Source organism: Stegostoma tigrinum, chromosome 28, assembly GCF_030684315.1.
Source record: "Stegostoma tigrinum isolate sSteTig4 chromosome 28, sSteTig4.hap1, whole genome shotgun sequence".
NCBI lineage: Eukaryota > Metazoa > Chordata > Chondrichthyes > Orectolobiformes > Stegostomatidae > Stegostoma > Stegostoma tigrinum.
Genome location: NC_081381.1, coordinates 35,492,174 through 35,513,387, shown reverse-complemented (window position 1 = coordinate 35,513,387; position 21,214 = coordinate 35,492,174). Strand labels below are relative to the sequence as shown.

General features: G+C 42.2%; 1 protein-coding gene across 8 annotated transcripts in view; it reads left to right on the top strand.

Moving 5' to 3' along the window:
• Window positions 1-21,214, top strand: part of LOC125466721 (rho guanine nucleotide exchange factor 10-like protein) — a 187,874-nt gene that overhangs the window by 141,224 nt on the left and 25,436 nt on the right. For all 8 annotated transcript variants that reach the window (XM_048561632.2, XM_048561636.2, XM_048561635.2 and 5 more), the window contains 4 exons: window positions 4,383-4,483; window positions 6,377-6,498; window positions 13,441-13,527; window positions 13,642-13,859. In XM_048561632.2, the coding sequence (XP_048417589.1) occupies window positions 4,383-4,483; window positions 6,377-6,498; window positions 13,441-13,527; window positions 13,642-13,859 (528 nt within the window). The remainder of the gene's footprint in view (window positions 1-4,382; window positions 4,484-6,376; window positions 6,499-13,440; window positions 13,528-13,641; window positions 13,860-21,214) is intronic.

Sequence of the window (21,214 nt, the reverse complement as noted above, 5' to 3'; positions counted from 1 at the left end):
TGACCTTCGTCACTAGGCTGCCACAATGGAAGTTGGAAGATTGGCAACAGAGTGGGTCGTTGTTAAACAGCCAGTAGTCACTGCTGGTGCCAAGCAAGTGTAGAATGGCAGCAGTGAGGAGGCAAGTGTCTAAGCCCATCTGGAGCACTGCCCTTTCAGTCCTTTCTGATCTACCACTGAGAAGTTACCTTCATGCAGCTTTAAACCCCCTTGTGCCACCTAAAATAATTATATTCCCTACAGTGTGGAGACAGGCCCTTTGGCCCAAAAAGTCCACGCCGCTCTTTGAAGCATCCCACCCAGACCCATCCCCATCCCCATCCCCATATAACCCACTTACCGCTGAACATTATGGGCAATTTAGCATGACCAATCCACCTAGCCTGCACCTTTTTGGACTGTGGGAGGAAATGGGAGCACCTGGAGGAAACCCACACAGACACGGGGAGAATGTGCAGACTCCACACAGACAGTTGCCCGAGGCTGGAATTGAACCCTGGTCCCTGGCATTGTGAGGCTGCAGTGCTAACCACTGAGTCTCCGTGCCACCCCCACATACAGTCCAGAAGAGGCCTTTTGGCCCATCGAGTCCATACTGCCAAAGATGCATTATTATCTACTTTATTTCAACTTCCAGCAATAGGCCATTAGCCTTGAGTGTTGTGCCATTCATCCAAATACTTTTTTTTAAAAGTTGAGGTTGCCCGCCTTAACAATTCTCAGTGCATTCTGGACCCCCCCCCCCCCCCCCCCCCCCCGACCCTCTGGGTGAAAAATGTTTTCCTCAGATCCCTTCTAAACCTCCTTGCATTCGCTTTAAAAGTGTGCTGCCTTGTTGTGACCCTTTGAATGAGCAAAACAGCTGCTTTCTATACAACGTTTCCATTCCCCTCGCAGTCTTCTACACCTCCGTCATGTTCACCTTCAACCTTCTCTACTCGAAAGAAAAAAAATGCAAGCTTATTCAGCCACCCTTCAATGGTGAAATTCTCCGTTCCAAGCAACACCCTGGTGAATCTCCTCCATACCCTCTCGGGTGTAATCAAATCCTTCCTATACTGCGGAGACTAGAACTGCATGCACGACCAAGACACCAACTGGGAAAATTAAGTTGCGTTAATAGATGTGCTCAGCTCAGTTAGCTAATTCCTGCTGTGCTCCCGTTCTGGGATGAGCATGGGACTGGGGACCCAGGTACACCAGCCAACGATCACCTACCTCCAATCCCAGCAGAGGTTTAAAAAGCCAGTACTACTTATAAAGATCAGTCGAAAGCTGAACCACACCTTGAAAAAATTGATTTCTATCATCTGCAATTACTGCTACATTTGGCCTCTGTTCCCCTGAATTAGGGAGTGGGAAAGATCGGAGTTCTCAGAACCCATTCTGTTCCTGTGACCTTCCCTGCTGGAACGTATCTGGGTGTTGGAACGGTTGTATAAAGGATTGATTTGATTGTTTGATTTGATTCATTACTGTCACGTATACTGAGGTACAGTGCAAAGTGTTGCCTTTACAGGCAGATTGTTCTGTTATCCCGATGAACTTGTATAGTTCAGATTCGGGATACAATGTTACAACTACTGAGAAGGTGCAGGGAGAGATCAACATTAATGCAAAAGAGGTCCATTCAAAAGTCTGATAACAGCAGGGAAGAAGCTGTTCTGTTATCTGTTCATGTGTGTATACAAACTTTTATATCTTCTGCATAATGGAAGACGTTGAGGAGAGTTGCAGCAGGGTGAGAGAGCGCTTTGGTTATGTTTTCCTGATGCAGTGGCAAGTGTGGGTGGAGTTAACGGATGGGAGGCTGGGTGCCTGATTGACTGGGCTGTTTTCACAACTCTGTAGTTTCTTTTGGTCTTGGGAAGAGCAGTTGCTACACCACGCTGTAATGTGTCCAGATATGATGCTTTCTATGGTGCATCTGTAAAAGTAAGTGTCTTTCTTGCTATGCTGAATTTCCTTAGCCTCCTGAGGAAGGAGAAGTATTGATATACTTTCTTGATTGTCACTTTGACGTGGATGGATAGATTGTTGGAGACCGTCACTCCCAGAAATTTGGAGTTCTCTATCATCTCCACGTCAGTGCTATTGATACAGTTAGTCATAGAATCATAGAATCCCTACAGTTTGGAAACAACTGGCCCTTCGGCCCAACAAACCTATACTGAACCTCAGACATCCCACCCAGACCCGTCTCCCTACAACCCACCTAATCTACACAACCCTGAACACTATGGGCAATTTAGCTTAGCCAGTCCACCTAACCTGCACATCTTTGGACTGTGGGAGGAAACCAGAGAACCTGGAGGAAACCCACGCAGACACGGGGAGAATGTGCACAGATGGTCGCCCGAGGGTGGAAACAAACCAACCAACTCATAAATTCTGATCTTTAAACACATTTTGTACCGTGGGTGACCATCAAATCCTTTGAATAATTTGTTTTATGATTTAGGCCTTTTCATAATTACTGTCTCAATACAATTTTCAGATAATTGATCTTTCATGTGATGCAAACTTCAATGCTGGTTCTTGGTGCTATGAGGCAGCAGTGTTGGAGAGATTGTCTTTATACCATGCTGTTAAGCACTCAATCTTTTTCCTGTATACCATCTCGTCTTTGGAGATCTGACCTGTAGCATTTGCACTTAAATGCGGCGAACTTCCCAGTCAATTTGTTTTCTTCTTTTCATTCATGGAATGAGGACATTACTGGCTAGGCAGCATTTATTGCCCAGAGGGCACTTAAAAGTCAACCACATTGTGACTCCAGCCCCAAAGCAAAAATACTGGCCAGACCGGGTAAGGATGGCACCTTTTCCTTCCCTGGTGGACATTCGTGAAGCAAATGAGTTTTTCCAACAATTGAACATGGATTCAAGGTCATCATTAGAATCTTAGTTCCAAATTTTATTGAAATCAAGTTACACCATCTTCCATGGTGGGATTTGAACCTGGGTCTCAGGATTAGCAGTCTAATGATAGTCTCACAAAGCCATTGCCTTCCCATTCCCTAATGCTGTGTGTTTTAAGGTTACACATGCTATTTGACTGCTATAGTAAGCTCTCCAAGGGTTTTCAGTTTTCTTGGGGACAATCAATACCTCCAGGCAAGACTTATACAATTAAAAGGGGGGTTTGGGTTATGTTGTAGAACAGAAAGACCTAGGGGTTCGGGTACATAAGTCATTGATGTTTGCATCACATGTAGATAGGGTGGCTAAGAAGGCGTTTGGCACACTTGCCTTCATTGCTCAGATCTGGGACTGTAGGAGTTGGGGCGTTATGTTGAGGAGTACTGTGTCCGGTTCTCGTCTCCCTGTTATAGGAAAGTTTTATTATTAAGCTGGAGAGGGTTCAGAAGAAGTCTACCAGGATGGGGCTGGGAATGGTGGGTTTGAATTCTCGGGAGAGGCTGGTTAGGCTGGGAATTTTTTCACGTGGATCATAGGTGGTCAAGAGGTGACCTTACACAGGCTTGTAAAAACCATGAGGACTGTAGATAGGGTGAATAACAAGTGTGGTTTCCCTAGGGTGGGAGATTTCAAGAATGGGGGTATATTTTAACGTGAGTGGAGAATGTTTTAAAAAAAAATTCATGTGCGAATGAACTTGTAGAGAAAGTAGTTGATGCGGGTATGGTTACAATGTTTAGAAGATATTTAAGTATGTACACGAATTAGAAATGTTTGGAGGGGTAGGGCCAAGCACAGGCAGGTGGAACATGTTTAGCTTGAGATCATGGTTGGCATGGACTGACTGGATCAAAGGGTCTGTTTCTGTGCTGTATGACTCCATGACAAATAACGAGGGGAGAAAATTACGAAAAGCAAAAGAAGAGGTTCTGAATGCATCACAGGAGGATGAGCTGCGTTTGTTTAATTTTGTACAAGTTCAGCATCTTGCTTAGCAGTGTGTCCATAACAGACTGCGTCAGCGCCACACAAATCTGATTATAAATTTTCAGCCAAGGATTTGCGATAGGCTCTTTCACAGTGATATTTTGAAAATCCTATATGTATTAAATGACTCTTTTTTTTAATTTAAAAATGTGGTGGGTTAACATTTCTTAATAAAAATGTATCTCAGCTGCATTGGGTACGAAGTGCCTTTATTTAATATCTGATTTAGCGGGATTTCTTCTAAAAGATGCATTTTCTAAACCTGTTTCCACATGTCTTTTATGGAGGTTGAGGAAGCTTAAGCTTTTAATCTATAATTTACAGCTGCTTATTTCCTGAGAGACTTCTCTAGAAACAACCTAATAACAACAAAAATCTTATGCTTTGCTTTTTCAGAGCAGTTGAAGATTTCTGCTGACTAGTAAACAAAACTGATTATATTTTTCTCTCTCCCTCTTTAATCCTTTCCTAAAGGTCTGGAAGACCGGTCAGCTTTATGGTGGTATTCAATACTCCGAATCCTCGCAGTAAGATTTCCTGGGTGAATCGGCTGCATATGGCTAAAGTTGCACTAAGTAGGTAATGGTCTGGAGGAGCCAGAATCTACAGCTTAAAAGTGTAACATTTAACCACCTCTTACTTTTTCAAATCAATATGTGTAGGTTACACTCCACAGGTCTGGCAGCATCTGTGGAGAGAGAACTGGTTAGCTTTTTGAGTCCAGTACGACTCTCCTTCAGGAGCCTTCAGGTTAACTCTGTTTCTCTCTCCATAGATACTGCCAGCCCTACTGAATTTCTCCAGCATTCTCTCAGAGTATGTTTTAGATTTCCGCAGACCTGTCTTCCCACACTGTTGGATGTGGATTCATCTCCTTGTTGCTGGGCCTTCATTTAGGAGCATTTCCCACAGGTGGGAGCACAGAATAATTCTGAACTTTGCGACTTTACAGTCAACTGCCCACACCAATGTTGTAGTGAATGGGTGGAAACTTTGGCCGTAGGTTAAATGCATCTTAGTTTTGGCTTGGTCATCCATTGAAACTTTGAAACCTGACCAATCAGGCACAAATTGTACAAATTCCAGTACATCATGGAGTCCTTGGATTATTGGTGGTTAACAAGTGTAAATCTCGGTGTGCAAGATGGGTTGTGGAACTGCATCTGGATTTGCAATTGTGCTTTGCTAGAAAAGGAGAGATAATTTGCTGACCATAGTAGTGTGTAGAAATAAAGGCTAACAGTAACTTGAGAAAATCAAAGCTTTGTTTGGGTTCAATAAATTGCTGGCAGAATGCAACATAAAATTGTGGTGACCTTAGCCATGTCCTGGAGCTTGTGCTGAAGCAAGTGGAGAACTCCTAAACAGAAATGGTTTCATTTTCTGTGGAAGGTGATCAGGAAACAAGTAAAACAACTCCCATTTATTGCCCACTAACACTGAAGTGATCCCAGAGTGTTTATCTCCACCCACCTCCCCACCAACCCACTTTCACAGTACCTTGTTTGAATAATTATAGCATGTCCTGAATCAACCTGCCACAATGGATACGTCCTGCTGAGCATTGTGTGCATTGGTACCAAAAAAATTGCCACATCTGACATGATTCACTTCATAAATTTGATCTGTCAGCTTGTTATTGAGATTAATTAGCTGCACTATTAAGGTGTGTAGGAGTCTCTTCATGTTGAGCGCACTTAATTAAAAGACGCCAGTAATTCATAGAACATTAGCAGAATTATACCCAGCCTTTCATTGTATTGAATGGATGATAATAGCTTTTCAGCCGGCGTGGGCTGCCACATGGTCCCTTGTCCATTGTTTTAGATCAAAAGGGTGGCCAATAATGGCTGAGTGGGAATTATGTGATTGCTGTTCAGTGCAACTTTCCTCTTGAATCAGTGGCTTCAACAGGGCCACCTGTTCAGCGTTTGAAAGATCAGTTCTCCTGAAAGCTGTGGTATATGCATCACCCAGTGTAACACTGAAGCCTGCCAACTCAGAGGCAGCTAGATTTGGCCACTCCTTGTCAGTCAGGGTGGCTGTAGGGATGTCATACCTGGAATATCAATGTGCCACTGTGCCCATTAGGTGGTGCTTAGTTGGAACTCTACCCTGAAAGACCCATGGGCATGAGAAACGTTGTAACAGAGCTAAGGCTTATGATGAATGAGCTCCCAAACAAGGAGTCACAGGATGATCAGAAGCCGTACCACGGTTCCATGAAGCAAATGGGTCATGTCAGGAGCAGTGGCAGAGAATTAAAACTGGACTATCCCATTTTTTAAAAAAAAATCACTAGACCATATTTTGAGTGAGTTGAAGCCATAACTGAATTGGGAATTCAATGCTTAAACTATTCTGTAGTGGGCTTAAAGTCTGTTTCTTTTTAAGCTGTCTTGGTATATGCCTGATTTATCTTGCACGCGCACTCTCTCTCTCTCACTCTATCTCTCGCACACCTGCAGCTAAGGATAACCAGCCTGGCTGGCTCTGTATTGAAGATGATGGAAAAACAAAGGCTCCACTTTGGTGTCCTTTGCTGGCCTGTCGTATGCCCATGTACAGCTCAAAATGCCCGGACCTGAAGGTGAGTTCGAGATAAAGCAACAAGGTATCCATCACCTTTTTATAAAAATAAATTGGCACTTCTCGCATGTTTGATCAGCGATTCGCATTTTAATCCTGGCTTTGATGTTGTGGCCTTTGATAGAAAGAACTTGCATTTATAATGATGCTTTTCACAACCGCAGGATATTCCAAAGTGCTTTGCAATTACTGAAGTACTTTTTGAAGTTGATTCACTGTTACAGTGAGTGCTGCTTCTGAACCACAACGGACACAGCTTTACATAATCTTAGGATTATGTTTTTGAGAATTATAATATTCCCTATTCAAGATCTGGGCTCCATACGCCAAAGTTTTTACATGAGCCAATTCCAGTCGTCATTTGTAGTATGTTCCCTTGGTGCAAATTAAAGTTGAAAGGTTGGATTTTCAAGTGCAGGGGAAAAGCCATTCAGCCACTTAAACTGCAGTTGTTTTCCACAGATCAGATGTGCCTTGCTGCGTTGTTTTTATGCCGTACCTTTTATCCCAAGACAGCTTGAAATGATTTGTATTGCTGACTTCAGAGGCCTACATCCAGCTTCTTGCTCCTGCCTTGCCAATGTTTTTAAACTATATCTGAATCTTTTACCTAAGTAAACACTGTCTCTAGACTTTTCATTATCCAAAATCTAAACAAATGGTCAGCAACTTTGCTTCAAATACAGGGGAAATAATTGAATTTGTACTTCCAAGTTATTTTCACAAGCTAAACTGTGTTTTGGCATGCTGCACTTTCAATTTCCAATTCCTTTCAGTTAGAGATGTGGAAATAATAGTCAATTTGCACACCATTCCACTGCAATCTACTTTATGGTGCATTTAGCAATTTGAGAATATTAATCCAGGATATAAAAGAAGAAAATGTTGTGAATGTTGGCCGCCAATTACCCCATAAATAAATGTCCAGTTTTTGTTGACAGTTAATCTGATTATTTCGCATGGGGTGGGGAACGGACTTAGTGGTAGCAATATTTTCTATTTGCCTATCCCAGGCACTGTTTTATTTGGACAATTGCTCTTTACTATTTTGACTCTAATTTTTGGATTTGTGGGGAAAGTATGGTGGTTTGGCTTAGATGGCTAGCATATGATGCAACACTGATGGCAGCAACATGGGTTCAGTTCCTGTTGGTAGTTCAGAGTCACAAAAGGAGGCCCTTTGTGTCCACATTCTTGCATTGTCCCACGCATCTGGAGTTGCGGCTGTCAAACTGTCTTTGATCAGTTGTTTGAGTATCTTTGAGAGGTGCCAGTGGTTCTTTATGGAGTATACTTCATTATCTAGGCATGACACTGAAACTATGAATTGTTGTCTGAAATCCAATGTTATCTAAATGCTAATTGGAAGCAGATTGTATTGAATGAAGCTGGATGAAGCATTTGGCTGAAAACTTAGTGAAACATTAAAACTTTTTATTCCTGATTTGCTTATGCAACGATATATGGTAGAGACGAGCTGGATGTCGGTGAAATGAAACGGACGCGTGTTCAAAATTTCATTGTTGTTATGTGGGCGGTGGCTGCCAATTAGATAAGATCTTGCGATTAAGATTGAGAGTTGATCATTTCATTGCAGACATTCAATGGGATTGCAGATGGTGGCAGGGTCGGAGGATGATGCATTGGAATCAGAGGTTGCTGGGGTGGTACGTGAGGATGAGGGGGATTCTGTTTTGGTTGTTAATGCGGGTAGGGAGTGTGAGGGATGAAATGCTAGAAATGTGAGACATGGTCAAGGGCGTTTTTGACCACTGCGGAGGGGAAGTTGCGGTCCTTGAAAAATGAGGACACCTGCAGTCTGACCCCACTAACAAAGACATTTTTTCCTTCCCCACCCTTACCTGCTCTCCAGATGAACCCCACATTCTCCGTGACTCCCTTGTCCTCTCCACACTTCCCTCCAGCCCCACCACACCTGGCACTTTTGCCTGCAACCGCAGGAAGTGCTACACCTGCCCCTACAACTCCCCTTCCCATCCCAGGTCCCAAGAAGACCTTCCACATCAAACACATGTTCACCTGCACATTGGCTAATGTGATATACTGAATCTGCTGTTCTTGTTGTGGCCCCCTCTACATCGGGGAAACCAAGCAGAGGCTTGGGGACCACTTTGCAGAACACGTACGCTCGGTTTGCAACAAACAACTCCCCCCTCTGTCTCCTTGGACGATGTGTCCATCCTGGGCCTCCTGCAGTGTCACAACGATGCCACCTGAAGGCTGTCGTAACAGCATCTCCTCATCTTTTGCTTGGGAACCCTACAGCCCAAGGATATCAATGTGGACTTCACAAGCTTCAAAATCTCCCCTCCTCCAACCACATCCCAAAACCAGCCCAGCTCATCCCCGCCTCCCACGTCAAGCCCCACCCCCTTCTCCTACCCGCTAACCTCATCCTGCCTCCTTGACCTGTCTGTCCTCCCTGGACTGACCTATCCCCTCCCTAACTCCCCACCTACATTCACCTTTACTGGCTCCAACCCCACCTCTTTGGCCTGTCTGTCTCCTCTCCACTCCACTTATCTTCTCCTTTTATCCATCTTGTATCCGCCTACCCCTCTCTCTGTCTTTATTTCAGAATCCCCTTCCCCCTCCCCCATTTCTGCAAAAGGGTCTAGGCCTGAAACGTCAGCTTTCCTGCACCTCTGATGCTGTTTGGCCTGCTGTGTTCATCCAGCTCTATGCCTTGTTATCTCAGATTTTCGAGCATTTGCAGTTCCTATTATCTCTGTTAAATATTTGAGGTATTTCTGTGCACTGTGGTTTGGGTGTAGGTACCATGAAGTAATGATGCTTGAAAAGCTTGGGGATTTACAAAGCCAAGAAATAATGCATCAGTACAAAGCAGAAGTTAGATCATCACCACTTTTTGAGTGTTGATGGTTAGTGCAGCCATGTAGATGGATGGAGAGATAGAGACCCAAATGGAATGTGAAAGAAAATATTAGATTGTTCTTTTCTCCCAGTATGCTTCCAATGAATATGTGCTCTCCATAAATTGATCTGAGCAATTTGATCTGTTTATTTCACAAACATTTGTTTCTGTGTGAAGTTTTATTTTTCGTTATTCATTCACGTGATATGGGTGTCACTGGCTAGGCCAGCATTCATTGCCCGTCTGGGCAGTTAGGAGTTAACCACGTTGCTGTGACCTCGACCCAGGTAAGGATGGCAGTTTCCTTTCCTAAAGGACATTAGTGAAGCAGATGGGCTTTTCACACAACTGACAATGGGTTCATGGTTGTCATTAGACTCTTTTTAATTCCAGATATTCACTGAATTTAAATTCACCATCTGATCTGGTGGGATTTGAACCCAGGTCCCCAGAACGTTGTCTGGGTCTCTGGATTAACAGTCCAATGATAATAGCACTAGGCCATCATCTCCCGGTATGAAATCCTGTTTTGCAAATTTTACCTTCCTGACATTTGATGGAAAAGATGATCTACACTCTTTTTGTTTTTCCAGGGCTGTAGTTGTATTTTAGAAGAAAGATGTGGACAAGTCCTGAGATTTCACAGGAGTCACTGAAATGAACGAAAGGACTATGAGCTTAGGTTGACTTTCTTGAGTTTGGGAAATAGAGGTTTATGAAAGGATTCTAGTTGGTACTTTGTTTGAAATCAGCCAACTCGGCACAGTGCCAGACCCAGGCTCAGTTCTCTAACCCTTTCAGTTTTAACTTCAGGGTGACGCTGGATGGTACATTTGCAGCCTCCAAATTGTGACAGAGTTCAAGCTTGCGTGTGTATCCCAGCAAAGTACTGCAGATGCTGGCGATGTGAAATCAGAACAGAAAGTGCTGGAGAAACTCTCTGCAGGTCTGAGAATAGCTTTGGAGAGAGGAATAGAGTTAACCAAGTGAGTGGTAAGTCTGTGGAATTCACCACCACAGAAAGCAGTTCAAAACACTAAGATTTCAAGAAGGCTTTCAGTATAGGGCTTGGGGCTAAAGGGATCAAAGGATATGGTAGAAAAGCAGGAACAGGCTATTCAGTTAAATGATAGCTATGATCACAATGGCGGTAGAACAGGTTCAAAGCACTGAATGTCCCACTCCTCCTATTTTCTATGTTTCAAATTTTAAATCTAATATGACCCTTCAGAATGTGTGAATCAGTCAATTAGTTGGTAGTTACAAAGAGTACTTGGAGACCATAGAACTCATTGGTCCTAGTCCCCTCAATAGTGTGTGACTGGCAGTTGGATATATAAAGGTTTTTTTTAATTATGAGGATAACATAGAGGCAAACTGCAGCTGTTTGGCCTTTGTGTAGTGACTGGCAGAAACAAATAATTACAGCTTTTAATCATATTCCAGCAGAAATAATAGTAATTTGCATGAGTGACTTCTACCTATGTCCCTTGCTCTTTTATTTTAAATGCAAAAATTTCTACCATCTGTCAACAATTATACAGCATTTACTTTCTGAGCATTTTAATCAAATGTAAGGGAAGCTGATGACAATCGAACACGCTTATATGTTTGTATAAGGATGTAATGCATCTCAACCCTTTGGTTGCCAGTAGATTTCTGGATTCCTATTCTCTCTGTTCCAGCTCCTGCTTTTGTAGCAGAGGCAATCACTACTAATATTGCATTTTGTATTTTTGGGTAGAAATGAAAGGAGTACCCATTGAACATGGCAGCCACTTCACCAGTTTGTTTCAAAGGAGTCCAAATCCAGAAGAATGTTCAAACTGCCACCTACTGCACAGTTTATCAGCAGTGTTGCTTTGAGCAGTCTGTCTGCAGAATCTGGGAGTTGGTACGTTCATTTTATTTTAATGACAACTCCTGGGTTAGCCACTTCAATTCAGACCTGTCTTTCAATCTCATTGAGGTGCATCAACAATATTTACCAGTGTCCCCCAAGGCAACCTAGAAATGGAGAAAAGAAGCTGATTCGATTGAATACTACAATTAGTCATAGAGATGTACAGCACAGAAGCAGACTCTTTGGTCCATGCCGACCATATATCCTAAATAAATCAAATGCCGTTTGCCAGCATTTAGCCCATCTCCCTCAACCCTTCCTGTTCATGTACCCATCCCAATGCCTTTTAAATGTTGTAATTGTACCAGCTTCCACCAGTTCACCTGGCAGCTCATTCCATACATGTACCACACTCTCTTTGTGGAAAAAGTTGCCGCTTAGGTTCCTTTTAAATCTTTCCCCTCTCACTTATACCCTACCCTGGGAAAATGACCTTGGCTATTTGTCTGATCCATATCCCTTGTGATTTTATAAACTTTTCTGTCTAAATATTTACTTGATGTAGATTTCCTTCGGCATGATCTCTGGATCATTAGAGACTGAATGGAGTAGTAGTTGCCAACAGATTATGAAAATGATTACTGTGTACAGGCTAATGTTACAGCATTTGAGGTGACAAGTAACTGCAGTTGTCCAGGTTACAATGTGAAAACTTCTGTATTTGGCATGTAAGTGCATGAGTTCAGACTAAGAATGAGAAATTGGCTTGACATCTTCTTCCTGGAACCAGCTATCTGGAAGCCAATGATAGCACCTCCTGCTGGTTATCATGGCTAAAGTATGTTGTCTTGCAGTGTTGAGGAGCTTCTATCTTTCTCCTGGTGAAGGATAGTTAAACAGGGTGGTAACTACACCTTCCCAAAGTTAGCCACTTTTCTCCTGCTATCAAGTTTCACAAATCTTGTGAAGGTTTTAAGTAACATTGCATCCCTGCAGTGCGGAAGCAGATCATTTTGCCCATCAAGTTCACACCAACCCTCTGAGTGACTCACCCCATTCCTGTAACCCTGCGTTTCCCATGGCTAACCCACATCCCTGGACATTACAGGGTAATTTGGCACAGCCATCGACCTAATCTACACATCTTTTGGGCTGGAGCACCTGGAGAAAAACCTGCCCAGACTCTGGCAGAGCATGCAAATTCCACATAGACAGTGCCTCAGGGTAGGATTGAACCTGGGTCCTTGGCGCCATGAGGCAGCAGTGCTAACCACTGAGTTACCATGCTTCCCCAGCAGTAGTACTGGTTTGTAACTCTGCCTGAAGTGTAGCAATTGATTAGGAGAACAGTTAAATATTTTCACATGAGCAATTTGTTCTGTCTGTGTTGGGTAAACCTAGTGAAAATTCACAGAGCTCTTGGTGTTTTATTTTCTAATTTGGGAAACCTAGAGTATGTGCTGACATAAACAAAAAGGTTTGGTGTTAAGCAGAGTTAAATTGAGTAGCAATGATTTTAATGGCCCCAGACTGCTGTGTTTATCAGTGATGATACATTGAGTAGTCTTCCTGCGTAGATCTAGGACTGGGTATTGTGGTTTTACCACAACAATTGGAGGAAGATGGTAATTGATGAATAGAACTCCTTTATTCAAGTTTTTATACCATAGAAAGTGAGTGCAACAGGACTAAGCAACAGAATTTAGTTTCGGTAACCAAGGAGCTGGGGAGCAGCAAGTGTGTATGAAACGGTTTCCTAGGCTTTGGACAGTTCAGAGGATCTTTGCCCTGACCATCGCAGACATGTGCAGAGTGAAAAGACAGCAAGTGCAGGAAACAACATTGAGATCACCAAGGCAGATGCTGATTCTGATTTGGGTAATTTTGTTCTGGAAAAGGGTAATGGACCCGAAATGTCAAGTCTGCTTTCTCTCCACCAATGCTGCTAGACCTACTGACTTTCTCCAGCACTTTCTGATTTTGCTTCTGATTTGTGGCATCCGCGGTCCTTTGGGGGTTTTTTTTGTATAATTGTGTTGATGTGAATAGTAGGAAATACAAATAGGAAGTGGATGTTGCTTCCACATTGTATGGGCATCCTCATTTGGAGAGTGAGGATTACTCCGTTCAGTGGATGGTATATGACAGGCAAAAGAAGAATGTGTGCGTTTATTAACCACTTAAATGTCTTCCTGTCTATCTAGCCGGAAACAGCTCTTCACACTCCAGTGCAACCATCCTTACTTGGGATCTCCATTGCCAGTACCTGTCTTGCACAGGGATACCTTTGGGTAAGTCATCCTGACATTAGCAGGAATCTGTTAATGATACAAGTCACAGCCCCCTTTTCGGCAGCAGAACAAAACTTAACATTGTTCCTTTTCTTTCCTTGTGCCCTTTCACAGATTGGCAGTGGGCGAGAACAGGGGCAGGGGCAGGGGCAGGTCGATCTCTTCTCCTTGAACAGATCTGCTCCCAAGCTTGTCAAGTCCTTCCAGGTTAGCTCCTGGGTCTTGTGCATGGAGTATATCCCTGTAGCAGTCCGAGAGGAAGATGACACTGGTTGCCTGATGGAGAAATCAGGAGACAGCCCAATTATTGTTATGGGCCTGAAAGATGGCAGGTAAGGCATCCATTTTGTGTTGGGGAACCACAATGGCTTAACTTGCTGTCCAGAGTTGCCGGTCCTTCAAGTTCCTTCCTTAATGTTTTGCTGATCAGTACATTTCGTGTCACCAATAATTTATACCATTTCCTCCGTGATGGAGAGGGAAGAAAAAGTCTTTGGCCTTGTAATATATCTTGGGGAATTCCACGTTGTTCCACAAGCAGTGCATCACTTTGAAATGAAGGCGTAATTATCATGTAGTCAAAAAAGGCAGCCATTTCATATTGAACAGATTGTATGAGTGTGAAACAAATGATCAGTTAATGTAAGGCAGTTAATCACTGCTTGCCTTCTCCCTTTTGAATACTGCAACAGGGTCTTTTATCATCCAGTTGATGTTTGTAGGAAGATTGAACTTTGAACTTTGCTTTTTTGACCTCCAATCCCTCCCCCCTCCTCTCTCTCACCTCCATGCAAAAGTCCGTGCAGTACTCCCTCACTTTGCATGGGAATGTCAGCTTCGATTTTGGGGCACGTGTTTCTGAAGTGTGATCTGAACCAACAACCTTCTGACTCTGCAAGTGTGCTATCCATGTACCCACAGCTGACTTGTACTGCTCTCTCAGTTGTCTGAGGAACATCTTTGCCAGGGTCAACTAAATGTGTGGACAAATAAGTGATTCATTTAATTGTTTCTTCAATGTCACTGGTGCTTAATGCAATAAATGCTGCAATCTAAATGAGGTGCATTCCATAGTACTAGCAAATTGTAATAGGTGGTTCTGTAATATGACCATACCACTACTACTTTTTGAGATTGTGCGGTTTTAGTAGAAATTTCGTTGTTATATTAACCATGCGTCTTCTGAACAACAAGGTTCTGGATATGAGACAAAAAAAACTGCAGATGCTGGAATCGAAAGTAGACGGTTCCGGATATGTTGCGTATACGAGTCCAAAGGGGTTAATGCTTCACTGAGTGCAGTAATTAACAGCCACTGTGAAAATGTCAGGGAATTAAGAGTTATGGGAAAGATGCAAGGATTTGATTTATTTTTGTCACATGTACCCAGGTACAATAGAAAGTTTTGTTTTGCATGCAGTACAGGCAGATCATAATGCACAAAGCTCATTAGGCTATTAGAACAGAGTGAGGAATACAATGTTACAGCTGTAGAGAAGGCATGTAAGGAGCGAGGCCAACACTAAATTTAAAATTTGAGAGCTCCATTCAGAAGTCTATTAACAATGGCGGGGGCGGGGGAATGCTGTTCTTGAATCTGTTTGTACACGTGTAGAAGCTTTTGTATTTTCTGCCCAATAGAAGAGATTATAACTGGGGTGAGATCGGTCTTTGATTATGTTGGCTGCCTTCCCAAGGCAGCGAGTAGTGTAGTTGGAGTCAGTGGGTGGAAGGTTGGCTTGCATGATGATTTGTAGTTTCTTACAGTCCTGGGCGGAGCAATTGTCATACCAAGCCATGATGCGGAAAGTGAATATGAAGGATATTGTGTCAGAAGTGATCCTATTGAATGGCAGAGCAGGCTTGAGGGGCCGAATGGCCTACTCCTGTTCTTATTTTGTATGGTCTTAATGTCATGGGGCTTCAGTCAGAATAAAGGAGGAGTTTGTGGACGACAGTTTTGAGGTTAATGATACTGTAGATCATGTTCATGCTGTAAATTTACATAAGCTTCATATCGTGTACTCACTAAGAGTCTTTCAGGTAGATTAGAGCAGTGGTACCCCAATCCATACTTGATCACTTAAGGCATTCACCCCACGTATACAACACCCAGTCTGTCAGGATTGAGTCGAACATCTCAGCAGAATCTGATAGCACCTTCTGCAGATGAGTGTTTCCAGCATTTTCAATTTTATTTCTATTTTTCAGTGCCCTTGTTATTTTGCTTTCCTTTTAGAATGGCTTGAACAGGTTCTTTGAAAAAGCAAGCAAAAGAATTTAATCAGAAACATGTTATTAACCTCCTGCGACACAATTTCAAAGCTTCTGCAGCGAGGGATTTCCCTGATCTGTTCAGTTTTATCCTGTGTTTACTTTACAGTGTTAAATGTTTGTTTGTTTCTTGACCAATACTTCTCAAATAGTGTGTTTCTATTTGTGTGGAAGCTCTTAAAAAAGAACAAAACATAGGCACTGAATTGTTGATCTCGTTTTGAAATTGTGATGTTTGATGTGGGAAATGGCGCCTTCTCTGACAAGATTGAAGAAAATACTTGTGCTAGTTTGAATGAGGACCCTACAGACATCCAGAAGTAATGCAAGAAACTGCAGATGCTGAAAATCTGAAACTAAAACAGTAATTGCTAAAGAAACTCAGCATCTGTGGAAAGAAAGCAGAGTTATTGTTTCAAACTTGGTGACCCTTCAGAATGCTCTGAAACAGGTTCACTGGATTCACAATGCTAACTCTAATTTCTTTCCACATATGATACCCAACCTGCTGAATTTCTCCAGCAATTTATTTTAGTTATCCAGTAGTGTTAGATGCTCATATTGTGGAAGAGTTTCAATCAACGGCACTAATGTAACCAGCATGAAATTCACAGAGTAGCATGTTTGTTTAAGTATAACTTCTGTCGCAGAGTTGTCAATATTGGCAAAGATGAGCAGCAGCTCTGTACAATGAATCAGCAATCTTGACCAGGGAGTGGAAAGATTTGTGCTGTAAGGAGAGGCTGGATAGTCTGGGTCATTTTTCACTGGAGTGTAGGAGGTTGTGGCGTGACCTAATAGAGTTTATTTTTAATCATGAGAGGCATAGATAAGGTGAATAGCAAAGATCTTTTCCACAGGGCAGGGGAGTACAAAACTAGGGGACATAGGTCTAGGTTGAGAGGGAAAAGATTTAAAAGGGATCTGAGCAGAAACATTTTCACACAGGATGGTTTGTATGTGGATTGAACTGCCTGAGGAAGTGGTAGATGCAGGTGCAGTTATGACATCTGAAAGGACATTTGGACAGGTACATGAAGAGGAAAGGTTAATAGGGATTTGGGACTAATTTGGTTTTGGAAACTTGATCTGCACGGATCAGATGGATTGAAGGGTCTGAATCTGTGTTGAATGACTCTGTTTCCAAGCAGTGTAACGAAAGTGCTGAAATAATCTTTCAGCACAGCTGAGTGAATGTAATATCAGTTTGGAACAGAAGGGGTCAGTCACGTTTTGTTCTCTTGTCAACTCCAAAGAGACTCTTGTTTGTGTCTCCCCCAATAGTTCCTCATGAGCTTAATGTAGTTTAAATATTCAAAATAATTTTTAATTGTTAAATTATAAACTCCTACTACTAAATATAACATTCTTAAATATTGATTTTACCTGAACTTCCAAAATGCATGTGATGGTGTGCCATGTAAAATTACCATAAAATGGAAGTGCCAGCAAAGTTACAGCCCAAGGTTTGAACAGGGGATTGGCAGCATGGATATTCCATTGGCTAGATGACGGAAACAGAGTGGTACTGCAGTAGATGATAGTTTAGTAGATAAGAGGGTGACATATAAAATGATGTTCTCTAGGGCTTGATACTTGAATTGCTGCTTTTCATGAACTTATGACCTAGCCTCGTACAGGAAATGATAGCAGAAGTGCTGAAGACACAAAACTTGGAAGATTTTTGAAATGTGAGGAATAATGATGGATATCATGAAGATGGATGTAGGCAGACTGGTGGAATGTAAGAGGTCTCCATTGACCTATATGACCGTAGGGCTGCTCTCTCGTTAGACCAAGACTGTCAGTTTCATTCTGTGTCACCAACCAGCCGTTCAGCCAACTGAGCTAATTTTCCTGTCTCACTGCCGGTGAATGAGCAGGCACATCGCAGATTAAGCTATAGAGTAACGGAGTACCAAAACAGACCTTCTGTTCAACTCGTCTGTGCTGACCAGACTTCCTAAACAAAACTAGTCTGTTTGGCCCATATCACACTCAACCTTACTTATTCATGTATCTGTCCAAATGTCTTTTAAATTTGTAACTGTATCTCCCAACAACACCACTACTCTTGGCAGTTTATTCCACATAACAAACCATCACCTGTGTGGAAAAATCTGGCTCCTGGGTACCTTTGAAATCTTTCCCTTTAAAATTAAGCTCTTGAGTTTATTACCAAGATGTGTGAAGGGATATATTTTCGTAGGAAGAACAAAGAAGTTGAATCCTACGCTTTGCTCAGCAAAAGGAAGGAAGGCAGGAGCCAAAGAACTGAGTTGGGGGTTTAGGATCCAAGGTTTTATAAACTGTAGCTTAGCAAGAACATTGTAGTGCATGTTTTTCGAAACACAGGCCTGGTCTCAACTGGAACTTTGTCTCAATTTCTGTTCGCCACATTTTAGGAAGAATATGAAGGCAGTGGAGTGAGTGCAGCGGGGATTTAAACTAATTATCAGTGGATGAGAATTTTCAGTTTCGTAGATATACTGGCAGAGCTGGGGCTGTGCCCCTTTCAGAGGAGATGAATAGACACTTGATAGAAGTGGTCAAAATCATGGGGGTTCTGAGCAGAGTAAACTGACAGAAACATTTCCAATTGCGAAAGAGGAGAAAGCAGAGGAGCAGGACTTGCTGAGTTGGTCTTTTTAAGAGCTGGCAGATGGAAGGCTGCTATTCGGCCTGTTTTCTGTGCTTCTGTTATTAATTAATCCAGAATGGTTTTTCTTTTCAACAACAATAGTTAAGCTGCAGCTGTGGCTGACTCACTTGCCACCACGTAAGAAAGTTTTGGTTCAAGTCACTCTCCGTGAAATTTAGGCTGATGGTCCTACTGCAGAGATGCTGCATTGTCTGAGATACACATACCATGATCAAACAGAGACTCTGTCTGCTCTTTCAGCAAAATGCAAAAAAAAAATCCTATCAGGCTACTTTAAGGAAGAACATGGTGCCCTGGCCAATATTTATCCCTCAAACAAGATCTGACAATCCAGTTTTTATCTCTGCCATTTGTGGACATTTTCTGCGTGTAAATTAGTTGCCGTATTTCCTACAATACAACAGTGAAGACTTTTCAAATGTGCTCAGTTTAGTCAAATCCTGGGATGTTTTGAGAAGGTAAAAGGTGCTAGAAATTATTTTCTTTTGTCTTTCGGTTCAATTTGCATTATTTTGTTTTCCTCCCTGCTTCCAGTTACTTCAGCAGATGCTGATACATGCTGAGAACAGTTCTGAAAACACTGCTAGCTACCTTTTCCTTTCGAAATGCCTGAACTTAGGCAATCTTTTGGACAGGCTACTGAACTGTAAGGGGGCAGCTCAACTAAATTCAATTTACATTTAACCTGCCATTTTGCGGAGGTAGTCTGTATTTGCAAAGGTATCTTGCAGGAATGCTGTCAATCCAAGGTTAACACCAGGCCATATGAGCTATTAGGTCAACTGGCCAAATTCATGCTTCAAGGAATAGATTTTGAGGATCAATTTCAAGGCTGGGAGAAATTGATGGAGCAGTTCAAGAGGGAATTCTACTGCTTTCAGCTGGGAGCTGAAGACCAAGGATAGAGTAAAGGAAACCAGATCTGAACAAAAACAAGCCTGAGTTGGAGGAGCACACAGGTCTTGGTTCAGAAGAACCAAGAGATGGCCATAAAATTGGGAAGGAATTTGAACATCAGTTTGAGAATTTTAAATAGGGGTCATTATTGGAATGAGCACCAATTTAGGTGAGTACACAAGTGGCCAAATGGTGAACAGGATATGGTCAGAATTGGGATGCAGATGACCAATGCAACATTAATTCTGGCATTTTAACCAAGTGGCTATTACTTACATTGGCAGATTGTGAGCGTTGTCCAAATCACTGAAAAGTGAACTATCACTGTTGATCTTGGTTCTCAATGCTCGAAAGGAGCCCTGTGTTGGAGCTGCCATTTTCAGGATGATGGGTGTTATAATCCTGGCTGACATTACTACTTGACAAGCCTGATCCCAGAATGAAACGTGACTCAATAGATCAAACTTTGTTTTTTTTTCAATTTAAACTGGTGGTCTTCCATGTTTTAATAACAAAATACAACTGAGAAAAGGACAATAAATAGATCAAAACAAAAGTAGAACCCATTTTAAAAGATTTCAAATACGCAGCAAACTAAAATCCCATCTACTCTCCAGCACCATCACTTTACTGTTATTCAAAATCCAGATAGCTTGTGCTGCCCTATCAAATCTGTGAGTTTGACTTTCCTGCTTTGACCTCCATACCAGTGCTGGAAAGCCTTTTTCCTTGCATATTCACAGAACTGAGATCTTTGCCTTTCTCAGCTTTGAATAATAAATGCAGGTTTATAACTGAACACACCTGGTCTGGAAGTTTTAACAAACAATACCCTTTCATTGAGCTAATTATTTCCTCAATTGTTCTGTACAGATGTCTTATTCTTGGAGAAACTATTCTTGGAGAAACTATTCTTGGATCTGACTGCAGTCATGTTGTCTTTGAGCTAAATTCAGAGGCTTTTATCTAAATTTAAAGAGAAACTGCTTGTGTTAACTTCTGCTAAGCTAAAGGGTTAATTTTTCTATTCTCCTGTCATAAAGCCCTACTATATAAACAAGCTTCCATGAACACCCCAGGAGGCTTTCAATCATCAGCTCTATGATCCATTAAAAACAGATGCAAAATGATTGGAGATAACAAGGTGTAGAACTGGATGAGCACAGCAGCCAAGCGGCATCAGAGGAAGAGGAAAGCTGATGTTTTGGGTCTAGACCCTTCTTCAGAAATGCCATTTCTAAAGAAGGGTCTAGACCCGAAATGTCAGCTTTCCTGTTCCTCTGATGCTGCTTGGCCTGCTGTGTTCACCCAGCTCTACACTTTGTTATCTCAGATTCTCTAGCATCTGCAGTTCTACTATCTCTGCAAAATGATTAACCTAGTTAGCTATTAATCACCTCACACGAATATACAAAACTAGTTACAAGCTTAATATCTGTTAATGTAAATGACAAACCTTTCATCACAAACATTAATCTCTGACTATGACTGTCCTGTTACTGTGGACTTAAAAGATTCCTGGCACTATTTCAGAGAAGAACAAGAAGCTCTTCCAGAGTCCTAAAGCAATATTTATTTCTCGACCAGTTTGAGGGGCTTTGCTGTATGCAATTTAGTATCTAATTTGCATGTGTTACAACATAGAAATCCTACAATGTGGAAGACGACCATTCAGCCCATTGAGTCCACACTGACCCTCTGAAGAGCATCCCAGCCAGACCCAACCTCCACCCCTATCTCTATAACCCTGCAGTTCCCATGGCCAAACCAGCAAGCCTGTACACCTCTGCACATCTTTGGACCGTAGGAGCCGGAGGGGTAAAGAACCAGACAACCTGGAAGAAACCCACGCAA